At 44.6% G+C, this 20,020-nt stretch overlaps 1 protein-coding gene across 3 annotated transcripts; it reads right to left on the bottom strand.

Annotated features, from left to right (window-relative positions):
• Nucleotides 1–11,478: 11,478 nt before the first annotated feature.
• On the bottom strand, nucleotides 11,479–19,979 carry ZC3H10 (zinc finger CCCH-type containing 10). Of its 3 annotated transcripts, none has more exons than XM_083490342.1 (3): nucleotides 19,598–19,979; nucleotides 16,235–16,311; nucleotides 11,479–14,088 (listed from the first exon to the last, which is right to left on the bottom strand). In XM_083490342.1, the coding sequence occupies exon 3, from the start codon at nucleotides 14,043–14,045 to the stop codon at nucleotides 12,852–12,854; it is 1,194 nt and encodes a 397-aa protein (XP_083346468.1). In that variant the 5' UTR covers nucleotides 14,046–14,088; nucleotides 16,235–16,311; nucleotides 19,598–19,979; the 3' UTR covers nucleotides 11,479–12,851. The 3 variants fall into 3 exon arrangements, with proteins under 3 accessions (XP_083346468.1, XP_083346469.1, XP_083346470.1); XM_083490343.1 differs by lacking the exon at nucleotides 19,598–19,979 and adding an exon at nucleotides 17,569–17,752; XM_083490344.1 differs by lacking the exon at nucleotides 19,598–19,979 and adding an exon at nucleotides 17,259–17,577.
• Between the last annotated feature and the right edge of the window lie 41 nt (nucleotides 19,980–20,020).

Raw genomic sequence — 20,020 nt, 5'->3', positions numbered from 1 at the left:
AGAACCAGGATACTGGTCTTGACAAGTCACAGGCCTGACCCGGCAGACTTTCCTTATATCATTTTTTAAAAAAATTAATTTTTTTATTAATTTTAACATACCACAAAACTTCACATCTTATACAATCTATTTTTGGACTTCCATCAGCACCTCTGATGATCCACCGTTATATCACTTCTTCTGCATTTCTTTAATTCATATTGCCTTCACTTATCATAACTAACCATCCTCCCCTTTATCCATTTTTGCAATAATTCAAATAATTCACCTCACAAAACTTCTTGCAAACCTACAAATGTAATCTGATCATCACAATTACAGTGGTGCCCCGCAAGACGAATGCCTCGCAAGACGAAAAACTCGCTAGACGAAAGGGTTTTTCGGTTTTGCGTTGCTTCGCTAGACGAATTTCCCTATGGGCTTGCTTCGCAAGATGAAAACGTCTTGCGCTTTTTTCTTAAAGCCGCTTGAAGAGGCGCAGTTGCGACGGACCGTGCTTCGCAAGACGAAAAACATCGCAAGACGAAAAGACTTGCGGAACGAATTCTTTTCGTCTTGCGAGGCACCACCGTACTTTTCAAATAGTCCGTAAATTTACGCCAGTCTTCTGTGAATCTCTGGTCCTTCAGATTTCAAATTCTTCCGGTTAATTTATCTAATTCTGCATAGGACTTTCCCTATATCATATTCATATCTGTGTGTATTGTGTGGCTCTTCAATCCAAGAGCCCTGACTACAAGATTCAGCGCTGGAAGAGTAAAAGCTAGAAAACTGGAAGTGTGCCAGCTTACTGTTCCACACAACAGTTCTATGGCAAGAACACACCAGGAAGGTGAAAGTGCCAATTGACTACCCTTCTGTGGAGAGTTACAATTATATAACTCTGCAATTACGGCTTTTAATTCCCCCCCCCCCAACAGTAAGCAGAACTAAATGAAAAATAAACGCTGGCGTTTGCATACATACAACACCCCCCTCCCATGCAAGTCACATAACACAACTGCTTGTCGCATGAAGATGTCCAACACAGGGAATGTAGCAGGCCTTACCTTTGCTTGATTTATGTCCAAGTAGAATAGCTGCAGATGGTTTTCTGATGCACCCGCTGGGGCTTCTGAGAGCTGAGATGAAGCTGTAGTGCTGCCGGAATCATCTGTGACCCATGAGATCAGGACGTTATAAAAAGACGCTGCAAGAAGAATAGATATGATAGTGGATCCGTTCCCCATGGTGCAGATGGACAGAGAAACCTTAGCCTGCATCAGACCCTACCCCAGTGTTTCTCAACCTGACTACAACTCCCATCATTCCTAGCCAGCATGACCAATGGTCAGGGATGATGGGAGTTGTACTCCAACAGCATCTGGGGACCCACAAGTTGAGAACCGCTGCCCTACCACCTGGTCTGTAGCAGCTGATAGACTATAATATGTCTGTGCAGGGCAGCTTTAGAGTGTTAGCGCAGGTTCAGGGAAGGAGCGAAATAAAAGTTTCACTGTACAGTGGTACCTCGGATTACATATGCTTCAGGTTACATACGCTTCAGGATACAGACTCCACTAACCCAGAAATAGTACCTCGGGTTAAGAACTTTGCTTCAGGGTAAGAACAGAAATCGTGCTCCGGCGGCGTGGCAGAAGCAGGAGGCCCCATTAGCTGAAGTGGTGCTTCAGGTTAAGAACAGTTTCAGGTTAAGAACAGACCTCCAGAACAAATTAAGTACTTAACCCGAGGTACCACTGTACTGTATTCTCTGACTTTGGCTGTGTACACAACCAGACTTTCAAAGCATATCCGCTCCCTCAATAATTCTGGGAACTTTTAAAAGATATTTATTAAAAGTTTAAACTTTTAATAAATATCTTTTAAAAAAAAAAATAATTCTGGGAACTTAGTTCACAGACCTACAAGTCCTAGCACCCTTCGTAAGCTACAATCCCCAGGTTTCTTGAAGGTGTATGTGCTTCAAAAGTCCCCTATAATAATAATAATAATAATAATAATAATAATAATAATAATAATAATAATAATGTATGCAACCAGTAAATTTATACAATTAATAATAATAATAATAATAATGTATGCAACCAGTATGGGAAACGAGCTATACATGAGGCAGAATGCCCTACCATCCACAAGGAGGCAGTAATAAGGACAGCCTGTCAAAATACAGAAGTACAGTTCTTTTCTACTTCAAATTAGAACTATAAATGGTTTCAGTAGAAATAAAGGCATTGGATAGGGCAGGAAGAAGAGGGAAGTGCTTCTGGCAGAACTGTTACTCCAACTCAGAGTATTCAAACTGCAAAGGCTAGTGGCTGATGCAAATGAATATTGTTATGAGTTTGGAGTGTTAGACTGGGTGGCAGACCCCTGTAAATCCTGGATGCAGCAAGTGTTAAAAGCTAATCAGGACAGGCTAGCTTCCTGAACCCCTGGATCCAGCAAGTGTTAAACTATTAAGTCAGGCTAGCTTCCTGATGAAGTAAGGGGGGCTCATGGCAGATGATACAAGCCAGAGTAGAGAGTAGACAGGAAATGCTGGGGGGGGGGGGACAGAGAGCAAAATGTTTGATTTCTGTTTGAATCCAAGGCTGCAGCTATGGGAGAAAAAAGACCCTTTTGGGGTGTTCATGCTGCAAACAGTTCCATCATAGCTTCAGGTGGTAAAGGTAAAGGGACCCCTGACCATTAGGTCCAGTCGTGGCCGACTCTGGGGTTGCGGCGCTCATCTCGCTTTACTGGACGAGGGAGCCAGCGTACAGCTTCCGGGTCATGTGGCCAGCATGACAAAGCCGCTTCTGGCGAACCAGAGCAGCGCACGGAAATGCCGTTTACCTTCCCGCCAGAGCGGTACCTATTTATCTACAGTTGTACCTCGGGTTACATACGCTTCAGGTTACATACGTTTCAGGTTACAGACTCTGCTAACCCAGAAATAGTACCTCAGATTAATAACTTTGCTTCAGGATGAGAACAGAAATCGTGCTCCAGCGGCGCGGCAGCAGCAGGAGGCCCCATTAGCTAAAGTTTTGCTTCAGGTTCAGAACAGTTTCAGGTTAAGAACGGACCTCCGGAACGAATTAAGTACTTAACCCAAGGTACCACTGTACTTGCACTTTGACATGCTTTCGAACTGCTAGGTTGGCAGGAGCAGGGACCGAGCAATGGGAGCTTACCCCGTCGCGGGGATTCAAACCGCCGACCTTCTGATCAGCAAGCCGTAGCCTCAGTGGTTTAGACCACAGCGCCACCCACATCCTTCGGCTCAGGTTGTATATATGTGTAAATTAACCCTATATCATGACACCACAGTCTCTGCAGTGCCTCATTTCCAAAGGGAAACGAGAACCCTGGGTAAGCGTCTGGAAGCCCTGAAATCTTGCACCGCTCAGAAATTGGGTGGCATGCGACAATATCTATCCCCACAAATGAGTCAGAATGAATGCTCAATAAAGAGTAGACTTAGTCCACTGTGTAAACTTTGTGAAAGCAAAACAGGTTGCCTAGAGGAGCCCAGTAACCAAAGTTGGCTTTTTAGAAGGCACGCATGCACATGCAATTGGCAGTGGGCAGGCAGCTTTAGCTAAGGCCTCACCAAATCATGGGGGAGACTAGTAAGTGAAGGATGAGCGGTTGCCTGCACAGGCAGTTGCAGAAGATAATGTTTGCTGGCCTTTTTCATCCTCTGCTACTCCCTACTCTGCTCTCTGGGGAGCAGTTTCTGTTGCTATGTAACTGCATATGAAACTACAATGAGTCATAACTGAGAAGGATATGGAGCTAGTGGAAGCACAGCTGTTTTATCAAATCAGGTGTTATGAAACGCTGTTAAGACAGCCATGACTGTGCTTTTATTTTGCTCTCTGCTAAACAAAGAAATAAATATATAAAACTACACAACACGGGACATATTAATGGTCTATCTAGCCTAGTACTGTGTCTCCAACAATGGCCAGTTCTAAGCAATGGATGCTGCACATTCCATTTCCTGTTGAAAACATGCACTCAGTGGCGCAAGGTCCATGATTATGTATTAAATTTGTATACAGCCCTATACCAATGGGTCTCGGGGTGCTTCACAGTGAATCCTCTGGGCAATTGGAGAGAACCCCCAGCGCAGTGCTTGGGAGGAAGAGAGAAAGAGAGAGGATCGTTCCATCTGGCAAACCAAAATGGCTGCTCCGACTGAACAATCAGTGATATCGCATACATTGAATTCCTCCCCAAAACTGCAACAGCAACAACAAATAAACAAAAATAAGCAAACTGTTGTTTAAAACATTATCATCAATAACAACCACCATAAAACCATATGGACAATTGAAGGAGGTGAGGACAATAGCACTAAACAGCAATAACGCAACTGTTAAGACCGTGTTTATGGAAGACAATCTTACTTGGCTACAAGCAATCGCCAAAGGAGGAGGAGGTGGTGGTATGCTTTTCAATACGTGCTCCAACCTTTGTTGGCAGGCTGTTATTTCATTGCCCACATATACTTCTGAGCAGTGCTGGATTTACATATAAGCTAAACAAACAATAGCTTAGGGCCCCACTCTCTTGCAAATGGCTCTAGATACCTATTAGGTCCATAAATTACCATATAGCATTTATTCAACACAAAAAAACAGTGACAATTTGTTGTTGACGAAGGACAGTTGGACATACAAAGGGCCCCATTACCTTCAGTAGCTTAGGGCCTCATCAAACCTAAATCTGGCCCTGCTTCTGAGTAAATTCAGCCATGCAAAAAAGAGACTTGTGGCTTGCTATTATCAAGCCCTCCAATTCCTCTAGCAGGCCTTGCCTCTAACTAAACATGTATACCAGGGAGGTTGTGACATGAAAGCAAAATGTCTGCTGCAGATAAGTCCTATGGGTCTGGCTAAAGGGGAAAGAGCTGCAGACAAATATCTGATTTCACTGGGGAAACAAAATGCAGAATGTTATACGTGGCTGTCTTTATGGCAGTTTTATTTAGACAGTTTGGACAAAAGTCATTTTTTTCTTCCTCCCAGTCATTCTGTTCTCATCTTGCAGCATCCTGCTAACCGTAAATGAAATCTACAGGTTGCAAACGCTGTACTTTGCTGCCCCCTTCTGCACTAGTCATCACGTACAGTTAAAAGCTTAAGGTTTTTGAAGAGAGATTGGGGAAAAGATGGCTTGTATTTCTCTCTCTCTCTCTCCGATTTCTAATTGTGGGCAGTGAACATTCATCCAATTTGCTGGCAGAGTGTCTGTTTTCCTGTGAATAATTTGCTTACCTACCCAAACTTTCCAAGGCATTTTCCCATCACTTTCTAAACAGCAAAAAAAACCACATTGTTTTTAAGTGGATTTGTTACGCTAGGGCAAAAGAGCTTTTTCACCTTTAAATGTGCAACCCGGAGGCATTCCTATTTGGGATGACAGGAGTGGAAATATTAAAAATGGACCAGAAACTGTTTATGTATGCTACAACAGCAGTGAGAACTTTATAAGTTCAAAAGTGGAAACAGCAAGAATTACCGACGGTAGATGAATGGCAGACGAAGATGATAAACTACGCAGATTTGGCAAAGCTGATGGGGAAAATCCGAAACCAGAGTGACCAAACATTCCAGAGAGACTGGAGTAAATTCATTTAATATATAGGCAATCACTGTAAACATATAAAGATACTAGCTGGACTGAGATAAACTTCACAACGTTTAATAGAATAAATTTTCTACTTGTGCTTTAAGTTTTAAATAATTCAACTTTAATGTAGAATTTTGACGGTATAAATGTGTGAATTTAATATATTTTCTAGAAAAACCAGGTGACGGAATGGAGGGAAGTCAAAAGCTCGGCAGAGCTAAACATTTGTAAAAGGTAGTAGGATGTTACAATATTGTTAAAAATGGAAAATTTATAAAAATATATTTAAAAAAATAAAAAAATATATAAAATGCTGCCTGGTGAGAGAGAGAGAGAGAAGGAGAGAGAGAGAATTAAATGTGCAAACCTTGAGTTTCAGCATGTGGTTGAATTCCACATTGCTACAAAACTCAGCTAAGAGTGCTTCAAGACTTCTGGCGGGAAAAGACTATATCTGACACATTACACAAGACACAACGAGTACGCAAACAATAGAACACTTGCCCATTTCTTTCTCAGAAGCAGGCCACAAAGTATAGCCCAAAATACTTAAATCATCTCTACAAACCAACAAGCTAGCTTATTAGAAAGTGGGGTATCTTTTTACTTCTGGCAGGCAACCATACAGAACCACAAACCTTGCTTCCTAGTGGAGGCGCAACATTGTGGCAGAGACCAAGCAAAACACATGTGGAGACCTTGGTTGTGGGTGTTCTGCTTTGTCCCTCCCCACATCAGAATGAGCCTTTGAGAGTGCTAAGAGAAGAGCAGCGGCCAGAAAAGTGTGTTTCAAGTTAAATTTACTATCGTTACTGTTTTCTAGAATATATAATCAAATCTGTACAGTTGATTTGAGTGTTGGTACTATTACACTTTTTTTTTAACACTATAGTGCCATTATAGTATATATAGTAGCACCAGGCAGAGGGCCTTCTCGGTAGTGCCACCTGCCCTGTGGAACACCCTCCCACTGGATGTCTATTTCTTTGATTTTTCCAACTATCTGACTTTTAGAAGATATCTGAAGACAGCCCTGTTTAGGGAAGTTTTTAATATTTGATGAATTATTATATTTTAATATTTTGCTGGAAGCTGCCCAGAATGGTTGGGGAAACCCAGCCAGATGGGTGGGGTATAATTAATGAAAAAAAATGTTGTTGTTGTTATAATATTTTAAAATCTATCCCAACCAGCATGGCATAATGAATATTGGACTAAAACCTGGGAGAGCAGAGTTCATAATCCCCACTCAGCCATGAAGCTCACTGAGTCACCTCAAGCCAGTCACAATCTCTTAGCCTAACCCACCTCACAGGGATGTTGTAAGAATAAAATGGGGAGGAGAACCATGGACACGACGTTGAGATTCTTGGAAGATAAAGGTGGTATATAAATGTGAATACAGTGGTACCTCGGGTTACATACGCTTCAGGTTACATACACTTCAGGTTACAGACTCCGCTAACCCAGAAATAGTGCTTCATGTTAAGAACTTTGCTTTAGGATGAGAACAGAAATTGTGCAGCGGCGGTGCGGCGGCAGCAGGAGGCCCCATTAGCTAAAGTGGTGCTTCAGGTTAAGAACAGTTTCAGGTTAAGTACGGATCTCCGTGGTACCTCAGGTTAAGTACTTAATTCGTTCTGGAGGTCCGTTCTTAACCTGAAACTGTTCTGAACCTGAAGCACCACTTTAGCTAATGGGGCCTCCTGCTGCTGCCACGCCGCCGGAGCATGATTTCTGTTCTCATCCTGAAGCAAAGTTCTTAACCCGAGGTACTATTTCTGGGTTAGCGGAGTCTGTAACCTGAAGTGTATGTAACCTGAAGCATATGTAACCCAAGGTACCACTGTAAATAAATAATAATAATAATGTATAACAGGAGAAAATTTTGATCTCTCACACATTTGTCTGCTTTTCAGCTCTGCTTCCTAACATAAGAAGATACAAGACTTGAAGACAAAAGTTGGTAGGTTAGGTAACCCTAACTCCTGAAGTACTGTGTGGTACCTCAGTGATCCAAACATCAAAAACAATGCTGCAGAGAAGGGTCTACTAAACGCAAGAGAAATGTCTCTGAGCTTACCATACAATAATGCCACCATAGGGTGATGTGGGAACAGGGGAAAGCAAACACCAGAGATGTAGGGTGTTTGCAATCAACTTTGAAAGTGTCCATCACAAAAACTCCTAGATGTATTTGTCTGCAGTTTGGCAGCTTCCTCACCCATGAGCACTTTTCTCATGTTTGTAGTTTCCCACCCATTTGTCCACGAAACACATGGGGACTTTAAACAATTCTTTGTTTGCCCATCCCAAAACTTTTAACAGCTGAAATTTCAGGAAAACAAATCCTTCTGAAATTTGGCACAATTCATTACAAGGGGCAGCATTGCTTGCAAAATGCATCCAAACCTGCCTCAAAATAATTATTTTTCTTTTTAAAAAAACAACCAACCCCCCCCCCAAACTTTAAAAAGGTACCTATTACAAAAGCCCCCGGACCTATTTGCCTGCAGTGTGGCACACTTTAGCAGCTCTGGAGAGACTAATAATGCCTGAATGTTTCATTAGCTTCTGACAAAAGGAAAAAATTAAGTTGTACCTGTTTTTGGTTTCTCAATCATGAATGGGGCAACGATGAAGCAGACTCTGATAAACCTGGAGCCAAATTTGATGGCCTACAAAGCACCTCAGACCAAAGGGAACTGCTTTCTAAACTGCTTCAATGGGGTTTGAAGCTACTCGTTTGTAGAAAGCTGAGATGCTGCCTCCATTCAGCTGACATGAGCCATAAACTATACCGATACCAGGGGAAAAAATCCACCTCTTTATCTTATTAAAATACAGACTACTAACTTCAGTCCACCTGTGGGCTATATGCCTCTGAAGAAAAGTGATGCGGCCTGGTCTGGCCTAACACATCAACACTCACCATCTTCAGCTGTGTCTCTCCAAAGGCAAATCTGCCATTGCTGTGCTAGAAGCCCAGAGCCATTTTTTTGCTTTTGAGGCTTTGTAATTGTTTATCGCTCATATCTTTCTTTTGTTTTTCTTCTCTTTTTTTGCAATGTCTAAACTTTAATAAATATTTTATAAAAATAAAAAAATAAAAGCCCAGAGCCATTAACAGCTGCTCATCACCTCAATTTTACATGCTCATCATTTCAGCTCCTTTTCAAGCCCAGGGCTACAGTGGCAGGTGAAGCCACTTCTGGCAGAATTTCCTGGCTTGTGGAAAACCTGGATCTTGGACCCACCAGATCTCCACCTTCCCTTCCTGTCCACTGCTATACTAATAGCTCACACAGCCCCTCCTGCCTGTAGGTTGTTATGTGAGGTTTTGCCCCAGCTCTAGTTGTTCATTGGCTTTCCTTTTTTTAAGCTCTAAGCCAGGCACCCCCCAACCTGCGGCCCTCCAGATGGTTTGGCCTACAACTCCCATGATCCCTAGCTAACAGGACCGGTGGTCAGGGATGATGGGAATTGTAGTCCAAAACATTTGGAGGGCCGAAGCTTGGGGATGCCTGCTTTAAACCCTTCCCCAGCCATTAATTGCTTTGCTGGCTGTTGTTGCCACTGTCTCACGTCTTCAAGGAATTGTGACTTTTAACCAGACCCCACTCAAGCCTTTATCCACCAACCCTGGCCATATGCTGGGGGAGGGGGGGAGCTGTTCTGCCTGGAACAAACCCACCTACATAGTGTAAATCAACCTGCTAAATTAATCTCCCCACATCCATACCTTCATGTACGATTGAGGCCTTGGTGTTCCTAATGCTTGGCTAGAAGGGGAAATGTCACCTGCTTCCTCCCACGTTTAAGTTCTACATGCTACACCTGGCAGAATTTCATTTTCAGGCAATGCTTAAAGATACAGACGTACGTCAGGTTTGGCCAGCCTAAGAGTTCCTGGTTCAGTGTCCTTCAGCTTCCCCCACTTCCTTCTGGTCATCACCTCAGGGCTCCTTGTGACCTTGGTTCCTATGCGAGACTTTGCCCAAGCCTGTTATAACTTTAGTTTCTCCTTCCCTAACTTCCGAGACTTTGCAGCCTTGTTTCCTCAGGCCTCTGCTTTTAGGTGCATGATATACCGTATTTGCCTACTGTTCCTTTCTTCCTTCAACCACCCTGACAGGTCCAGCCTCTCTGTTGTCCTTCCCCCATCAGCAGCATACTCCTTGTTGTCTTGTGCGTTTCCTACAACCATCTCCTCCAAATAGTCCCTCCTCAACCTGCCGGCTCCTTTGCCATTCTTCTCCACCTGCTCAACTGCGACCTACACCCACAGACCCACGTTTCTTGATCGACTGCCAACTCTACATTTTTCTATCAGGCACCTGCCCAGGCTTCCTGGATTTAGCTTCCTTACCTTTTTCCACGCATCTTTCCGGTCATTCTTCTTACTTCAGGACCACTAAGAGGCAGGTACAAAGGCCCCAAACTGAGCTTTCTTTAAAAAAATAGATGTGTCTCTCGTCTTCCTAGAAATGTAGTTCTGCTTCGGCCTTTTACCATTCTGTTCCATGTGCTTGCAGCAGCCAGTTTTGTCATGGTTAACAGTATTTCATATTTATAGGTTCCAGACTTTGTGTGCATATATATTGATTGTAAAATGATGTTGGGGGTAGGGAACAAACCCCATAACCTTCCTTCGCTGCACGTAACATCTTTTTGCCATTCCCTAAGAAAGGTAAAATGCTCGAGGGCTCATACTTACGGAAAAGCCATTTAAGTCAGATTGCACAGATATGTAGCATACAATTAATATAGTCAATTCCTATAACAAGGGCTGGCAGATACCTAAAACCACCCAGCATGTTGCTTCGGCCAATTCATCAATTCATCCTTTTTTTATTTACAATCTCTGTAGCTCGGATGTGCCATAAAGAGGTTTAAGATTTCTCTCCTGTGACCCCCAGGTGGCAGCAAAGAAAGATCTCCTGCTATCAGGCTTTGAGAAGACTAACATTTAGAGGAACCCTTATCATGAAAAGGCATACAGTGGTGCCTCGCAAGACGAAATTAATCCGTTCCGCGAGCCTCTTCGTCTAGCGGTTTTTTCGTCTTGCGAAGCAACCCTATTAGCGGCTTAGCGGATTAGCGCTATTAGCGGTTTAGCGGCTATTAGTGGTTTAGCGGCTATTAAAGGCTTAGCGGCTATTAAAGGCTTAGCGGCTATTAAAGGCTTAGCGGATTAGCGGCTAAAAGGCTATTAGCGGCTATTAAAGGCTTAGCGGATTAGCGGCTAAAAGGCTATTAGCAGCTTAGCGGCTTAGAAAAAAGGGGGGGAAAGTGGAAAAAAATCGGAACACTTGCAAGACGTTTTCGTCTTGCAAAGCAAGCCCATAGGGAAAATCGTCTTGCGAAGCAGCTCAAAAACGGAAAACCCTTTTGTCTAGCGGGTTTTCCGTCTTGCGAGGCATTCGTCTTGCGGGGCACCACTGTACCTTCAAAGCCCAAGTTAACCTATAGGAGAATATTCTTCCCAAATCTCCCTATATCCATTGCTAATCAGCAGACCTTCTCATGATAGCAAGCTAGTTAATGGATCATCACAGCTACTTGTAGTTTATCTCACAGCAGCCCAGTTGTTCGCAAGGGAGAAATAAGATTGCAGGCTCAGCAGATTTTGCCTACAATAAAAAGTCACCTAGAGTATTTCCCTCCTGCCTCTCACCCCCTCCATCCCACCCATTTTTTGGAATGCTGCCAGTGTTTTGGAAAGCTGCTGTGTTCTGTTCCAGAGATCTATACAGATTCTTAACTGCAAACCCATAAATATTTGAAGGAGGAAGGGGAGAATACTGTATATGTGTGTACACACACACCCACGAATCACATCAGCACTGGATATTTGTGAGGACTGTACATTTGTTTTAATAGCTGAAAATATTTACACAGTTAACTGTAGAAACAGCAGGTTCATGAAGCACTTTCCTCATTTTTGTCAAAAACATTCAAATAAAACCCGATCCAAATGGAACATGAAAAACACGAAAGCTAATATGGAGCCAAGGAAGAGCTGAGGGTTGCTATCATTAACAACAAAATTCCAAAAAGGAAACAGAAACACTGAATGAGGGAAGCTTAAGTATGCCATATAGCAAAACATGAAGTGATGCAGAGCAGGTAAGTCCCTACAACAACCAAGTCCTTGAACATGGGAGCAATTCAGGCATGAAATGCGGGCAGAAAGCAGTGAAACATCTCAGAAGAATGAACAAAACAGTGGGAGCTATTCTGGGCTTGCAAGGCATCAAGTACTCCCATAAGTGCCAATGGGAAGTTAGGCTGCTTCAAGTCTATGGGTAGCTACAAGATATTCCGCCATTGCATCCTGGGTGCTTTGTGAAACCCATAAATTCATATAAAAGATGCCATCTTTATATATGCCAGCAATCACCGCCAGCCTGCAAACTCAAACTTTAGTAAGTCACGTATGTTGAACCTGCTCTTTCCAGGGCTACAATGTCAACTGTCCATTCCTAATCAATTCAGAAGAAAAGGCAATATTTAATTTTGTGCTCTGGAACCATTTCCAGCTTACTGTTTATTACAGCAACAGAGCTCAGATAAAGCCATACCTAGGAGCCTGGATTTCTGGCTTCCTACAGCAAGAAACAGTGTACAAAGATACATGATGCAGGCTGACAAGTCTCTGCTCTTTGTGGAGCTAGTACAGTTTTAGAGTCTTTGCCCCTTTCTTTGAGCAAAGCAAAGCCACTCTTCACTTCACCGGCAAGCCCCTGGGAGCTTAGCTGTTTTCCCCTCTCTGCACCAACCACCACAGGATGAATTCTGTGTGACTATGCAAAAGCAGTGCTTCCAAGGCGGTGAAATGTGCTCAGCTACAAAACTCACAAGGGACTGGTGGGTGGCTACATGAGGATGGACAAGCTGCAAAATAGATACAACATACACACAAAGGCTATGAGATTACGATACTCTCCAAACTGCTTTGTTAGCATCCCTGAGCCCTGCTGTCTTCCGAGGGGGGGGGGGGGGGCAAGCGCCACGTATTCCTGTGTGAGGACAATTGTGAACCCAAGCTACGGTCCTCCCCTCTGTGTCGAGATGAGGTTTCCGGTGGCTTTTCAGATCCGCACCTGAAATCAGTTTCATTCTCTCTTCCGCACGTTAACCACCTCTAACGAGAGGGGAAACAGATCCTGGTAGCGACCTAGGGAAAGCACAGACTGAGCAGAGACACTTCCCTTGGAAGTGGGTTAGTGGGGCATGGCTGTTATCCTCATGCTCTGGGAGGCTATGGGGTATGTCACCATGGGGGTGGTGGCGTGGCTCATGGTGATGCCCCCCAGTGGCTGAGCCATGGACACGGCCACAGGCGCTACGGATACGGCCACAGGAGCCATGGAGACTGGTGGAGCCATCCCCTGGGCAATGGTCTGAGCCAGCGCTGCTGACAGCGGGGTGATTTCTGGGTTCATGGGTGGCGCTGCGTTGCTAGGGGGAGCTGCCTGAGCTCCAGCTGGAGCCACCAAATCCTGCTGGGACACAGGCCGTGGCTGCAGAGCCTGGCTGCTCAGGGTGGTGTGAGTCTGGGCAATGCTGTGGTTGTAGTTGGTGACGGTGCCCACGGTGGGTGCCAGAGTCTGCTCAGTAGCCGGGGCCGTGGTGCTGAGAGTTATCACCTTGGCCTGGTTGCGGAACTGGGCGTTCTGTTCCAGCAGGACCTCGTTGGTGGCTAGGAGGTTGTTGACCTGCTTCTTGAGGTCCTCCACACGTTTGCGGAGCATGATGTTCTCCTCTTCCAGGAGCCGGTATTCCACCGTGCGAGGACTGGTGAAGTTGTACTCGTAAGTCTCAAAGTGGAGCCCGTCTACACGCCGCCGCTTCAGCACAGGGTCGTGATCATCAAAGCACCGGTCGGAGTCGTACATGGGGTCATAGGGGTCGTATCGGCGCACGGGAGTGGTGATGCCCTGTTCCCGGGTGGCCAACCCCCGGCCGTCGTACTCATAATCCCGCTGAAGGTGCTGGAATTTACATTTGGCCCCACGCTGACAATCCCCCTTGAGAAAATCCCTACAAATGGGGACTTCCTCCTTGCTGTTGGGGAGGTCGGCTGGGGAAAGGCCAAGCCCAGCTGCCACTTTCTGGCGAAGGCGTGGGGGTAGCTCCCCCGTCTTTTTGTAGCAGTCTTCGTCTTCCTTGGTGCCATGGATGAAGCGGCAGTTGATGCGGACGCACTCCTTGTTCTGGAAGTCGTGGCAGAAGATGAACTCGTTCTTGCTCACTCCCAGGTTGGTCACCTCGTTCATATCGGGGTGGCGGAAACGGCAGCGCTTGCCCCGCTTGCAGACATTGCGTAGGAAATCCCGGCAGATGTCATCGGAGTTGGCACTTGCCTCGTCACTGCCGCTCCCACTGCCGTTATAGGTGTTGTCACGGTCAGGCATTTTTCCGTGGCCTTGTGCAGGCTGGGGGCCCAAAATCAGGTTACTGTGCAAGTACAAGAGAACAAGTAAGAAACGCAAGAGGGAAACCTGTCCAGTTAGATGATGATGATGATGATGATGATGATGATAATAATAATTTATTACTTCTGACTGGGAAGAGAATACACAATACATCAAACAACACTTTGTATCAGGTCCAAGTATTTTATAGTCTATATGTACATGTATATCCTCTCAACTATTAGAAAGAAACAACTTATTTGCTTGGACTGAATGGCTTCAATACTCCTTTTAGTTCCTCCTCATACTTCCCCCTACTTCTATCTTTTGAGAACAGATGATCAGAACTAAACACTGCACTCAACTCAGGGTGGAACTATATTACTGGCCTATATAAGGGCATTACGTTTTTGCTGCAGAGAAGGGGAACAAAACTGAATGAGAGTTCCAAGCGCTTACCCAAGACCACAAAGGCAATATGATCCAACAATTGAAAAAGATGCTGCTTTTTACTTTGTTGGATGATCAAGCAAAGATTTTATTAAGTCTGCAGCTGCCTGCATAGGATTCAATTAAATTTCAAGGTTGTTTAGGATGTAAATGCAACATAATCTCAGATGGACTGCATAGCCCTTTAACATTTGAAAGTAAGGTTAAAAAGGTAAAGGACCCCTGGATGGTTACGTCCAGTCAAAGGCGACTATGGGGTTGCGGCACTCATCTCGCCTTCAGGCCGAGGGAGGCAGCATTTGTCCGCAGACAGCCTTCCGGGTCATGTGGTCAGCATGATGGAACACTGTGAAGGAAACTAGAGTGCATGGAAATGCTGTTTACCTTTTTATCTGCTTGCACTGGCATGCTTTTGAACTGCTAGGTTGGCAGAAGCTGGGGCAGAGCACCTACTCTATTCCATAGACTCAAAGCAGCTCATAATAGTTTTTCTAAATCTTAACAGTCTTACCCCCGAAGGGTTCACACTCTGAGAAGTAAAATAAGGGTTTAGCAAGTATGAAAACAGAAGGTGTCATTAAGGTAATTAATAAACACAGGGTAAAATCTAGTGATGATTTTTTCTTCTACGTAGTTTTGTAGTTATGCACTACTACTTATTATTTCAATATGCAAAACACTGAGCTACAGCCTAACTACTTCACAAAGCTTTATTTTTAACCATAGTAATGAACGTCAGCCATTCACTTATACGGTAAATGAAGGGATACACTCAATGATGCCATATGAATAGGAGCTACACTCTGTCCCTGGTAACCACTGGGTGATATCCAATTAAGGCATAATCAAAGCAGACCCACTCAATTAATGTGCCAGATTGAGTTCTATGCACTCATAGAGTAGAACAGATATTTATACTGACGGATTTTTCCCCAATCAGATCTACAGTCTGCTGTGGCACAGCCCTGACCAAAGTTTACCAAATGGCTGAGAACTATGTGTGTGTGTGTAGCTTGGTTTATGGCAGGCTGCTGTTTAACAAGGAAGGAGTGAAGCTAAAACAAAGAAAATGAATGACTGCAATTCTTTGAATCTTGAAATCAACAAGGATTTCAACTTGCTACATGTATACCCAACATTCCTAGCAATGCTTAGAAATAATTCTTTGAAGACTTAGCTCACCATGAAGAATAGCAGCTTGAACTTTCAAACAGTTCACAAATGTGAAATCCTACATCAGTTAAAAGAAGCTCCTACCCATCTTCTGTCACAGAAAAGGCATGGTTAAAAAGTTGGACTCAAAGATTTGTGGAAATGGGAGGGCACCCAATTTGCAAGCAAGCGAGGTGACTGTGTGTATGGAGTCTGCAGAGGTGGCAAAATTTATAACAGAAAAAGGGTGAACAAAACCCCACACAAGAATGACATGCTTTTTCATTCTCATACTTCTGATTTTGCTTTAAAATTCCAAAGTAAGAGCTTAATGAAACTCCTATGGGGTCTTTTTAAAGTCTACATTTGCAATTCTATGCACACTTACCTGGGAGTGAGTCCCACTGAATTCAGTGAAATTTTCTTCTGGGTAGACCTATACAATATTACTCTTTACATTAATTTACAACCATGCCATTTCTAAATGACCGCCAGCTAAAGCTCCAAACACCAAGAATATTTAACTTCTGACCCCCAGCAGATCATCATATAGATAAACCATTAGTTGTTAGGAAGCCTAACTTTACCTTCATGACACAAAATTTTCAAAGTCATGCCAGGGTAGGTTACAGCAAGGATTCAGACTTGATTTGTCCCACAAGAGCTATAGAAAGAAAGATAAAAAGCCATGCATTAAAATCTTCATTTACATGCATTTGTTTTGATAGATCAAAAATATTTTCAATCCTATCGTAGTGTCAGGATTTTAACATAGATTTTAACTGTCCATTCTATTGAATTTTACCTTTTCACATTAATTTATAAAGAACACCTATGCATCTGCCATAGACCTACTTCTGATATGCCAATAATTCTGAAGAGAACTGTAGAGTGCATTTAGTTCATACAGCGTCCTGGCCAGGTCCGCTGTAAATTATACCACATAAAAGAAAAATGCATTTAAGAGTGTGCCAAATGCTCCCCCCTATGGCTGCACAATGCAGAGAGGAAAAACAGCCTTTGAGGAAGGCTTAGTCACCATTACTATCATTCTGTAACAAATCTGTTAGTTTTTAAGGCACTACAAGACACGTCGTTGTTTTGTTACAATAGACTATATATAGCTACCCTTCCACAACTTATTGTGAGGCATCCCCCCAAAAGCTCCTCAGAAACCCTAGGGATTCCACTTGTGTCTTTGAAATGAACCGTACATCCTTACTGTACTTCTGATCATTATGTGCTGCTTCCATGCAGTGGTGTTCTTAAGCCACAACCATGATCTGCTTTTAGCAGTTGTGTTACAAAGATGGGAGACACAAACTTTATTAGGAACATATTGGACCGGTCAGATATGATGCCCCCACCCCATATCTTTCTTCAAAAGTTGCTGCTTCTTTTTATTTGGCGATGAAGCAGTTTGGCTGTTTTCCGTGAACTGGGTACCATCCTGTGGTACTTTTGATGACAGGCAACGTTGATCTCGTGTGTGTGGTTTTGCTTTTTTAAAAAAGAAGAAGAAGAAAACTCTTCGGCTCAAGAGCAGTGACAACAACGTAACGAAGTTCTCCCCCCTGGAAATCCTGGGCACACCTGAAATCCACAGCTCACCTGAAACTTCGCAGCATCGCCCGGCCTGACCCCCGCCCCCCCCGAAAGAGCAACCCTAAGCCGGAGTGAAAACTTCCCGAGAGTCGTAAAGGGCCGAGGCAGGGCCTCCGCCGCTCCCTCTCGGCGAGGGTCCGCTCGGCTGAAAAAGGAAGGAGACCCCGCGGCGAGAGGCCAAGGCAGGAGAAGGGGCCTCAGGGTCTCTTGAGGCTCGGCGGCATTCGTCCCTTGGGGAACTCTCGAACCCCGAGCCCGAGCGAGGCCACGCCAGGCATGTCACCCCCCACCCCACTCCAATCACCCAGCCACTCACCCTCACACCGACCTCCTCTGGTCCAAACAAAGCGCAGCCCCTTCCGCCGTGACGCCCCTCCTGCCGCCGCCACCGGAAGTACTCTATGGTTCTTCCTCCGCGCGGGGCTGCTAGGGAGGGATGCGGGCAGCGGCGGTTGCCGTGGCAACGGGACTCCCTTTTCTCATTCTCTCCCGCGTCCCTGCATGTATCGGAGGGGACGAGGCGCTTTATACCCTCCCCCCCCCACCACACACACGTTTTACGCTGCTGGGCTTTGCAACAAAACGTGGTGTGCGATGCATTCACGCTGCCGTAACCTCACCATGGAGCCTTTTCCGATAGGATTTCTCGCCGCTACCCCGCAACTATTACATGGCCCCCTGTTATTGTGCCCACCGCTTAGTCAGGGGGTCTCCCGGAGCCCGGCCTTTCATACAGGCCAGCTTTTAACCTATGAAGCGTTTTTACAACTGTTCCGATTTCCAAGAGACCAAATCGTGTAACCAAGAGATAAGTCGTTTTGGGGGAATTTTCCACTGGCACAATTTAGTTATGGTAAAAACCTAACTCTTGCATGCGCCAGCCCAGCCCTCTGAGCACGGGTTTCTACACAACCATTGCCCTTTCCCAACTCTCAGCACTTTCTAGTCTAGGTCATACAAGGAATCGACTTGTTCTGTGGCTTGTATACTAAAATCAGGGGTTACTGAACTGGTTGGTAGAGATGGTCTGCAAACTTTTAGGCAATATGCAGTGCGTAAATACAATTAAGAATTAAGGCAAAAGACCCCTGGACATCCAGTCAAAGGGGACAAAGGGGTGCAGCGCTTATCTCTTTTCAGGCCGGGGGAGCAGTGTTTGTCTGCAGACAGATTTCCAGGCCATGCAGCCAGCATGATAAACCGCTTCTATCACAATGGGACACTGTGACAGAAGCCAGAGCATACTGAAACACCATTTACCTTTCCTCCGCAGCAGTACCCATTTACCTACTTGCACTTGTGTGCTTTTGAACTGCTAGGTTGGCAGAAGCTGGGAGAACAATGGAAGCTTACCCAGTTGCAAATTCGAACTGCTGACCTTCCGATCAGAGGCTCTGTGATTTAAGACCACAGTACCTCAAGAATGTGGGTTAAACCACAGAGCGTAGGACTTGCTGATCAGGTTGGCGGTTCGAATCCCCACAATGGGGTGAGCTCCCATTGCTTGGTCCCTGCTCCTGCCAACCTAGCAGTTTGAAAGCATGTCAAAGAGCAAGTAGATAAATAGGTACCGCTCCTGCGGGAAGGTAAACGGCGCTTCCATGCGGTGCTCTGGTTCGCCAGAAGTGGTCATGCTGGCCACATGACCCAGAAGCTGTCTGCGGACAAACATTGGCGAGTAAAGCGAGATGAGCGTCGCAACCGAGTCATACACGACTGGGACTTAATGGTCAGCGGTCCCTTTACCTCAAGTATCATAAAGCATCTAATAAAGCACAGCAGCCACCAGAGGCAGAAAAATAATCAGGTGACCCACTCAGCAATTTACAAGTGGTCTGTGATGTTTATCCACTGTGCTGCGTAACTTTATAAAGGTTCTCAAACTGTAGAAGCTAGTCTAGATCTTGAGTGTACAGTACTGTACTGCTCTCGTACAAGAGCGGAAACTATCCTGCCTGGGTGCCTAACCTACAAATCTAGAAGTCTGTCAAGCATTTCCCTTGTAAGCACTTGTGGACCAAGAAGAGTTCTGAATTCAACATGATTGACAATCCATTTGTATTGCTCCTTATACCTTTCTTTTTTATGCAGTCCGTGTTTGCTAGCACCAGATTACTGTTTAAGGAACCATGGATGGTTGGATGGATATAAAATCTGCATTAGAACAGAACTGTTATGGGAAGTGAGATGAAGTTGTTTTTTGTGATGAAAAAAACAAGCCAGATTCATGTAAATGAACTAAAACTCCAGTCTCATGTTTCCAAAGCAGCCCAACCTAGCTAAAATTAATATGGGTGCTAACAACCCCAATGTATTTTCCAACCACACATTTCACTTCATCTTACACTGGTAGTTACTGTAGGTCAGGGATTCACATTCATGGGCATCATCTTGCTCTCAAAGTAGCCCAGTAAGTCTTATCTCTGCCGCATCTGAAGATGGCACAATACCTCCTATGAGCTCACAAGCAGAGACACTTGTATGGTTCAAAGCTATGCACCTGTTGATTCTGGCCCAAACAAAGGAGCAAAGGAGCTTATGGTGTTGGCCAGGTTAGAAGCAGAGGGTTGTATCAAACTGTTTTACTCAAGAGTAGGGATTAAAACTGGATATAACCCAGATTGCTTTCACTTAAAGAAACCTTTACAAAATATCAGCACCAAATTTAGCCTGAATACCAGAGGACTTAATCCTACCCCACCCATGAAGTGATTTGAGTGCAGTAAGATACGTATGTACTGGATGCTGACACACGCACCCTCCCCAAT

The sequence above is a fragment of the Podarcis liolepis genome, assembly GCF_965112155.1.
Source record: "Podarcis liolepis genome assembly, chromosome: 2".
In the NCBI taxonomy this organism is placed as follows: Eukaryota; Metazoa; Chordata; class Lepidosauria; order Squamata; family Lacertidae; genus Podarcis; species Podarcis liolepis.
Note: the sequence above shows the minus strand (reverse complement) of the source record. Positions and strands in the feature narration are given on the sequence as shown.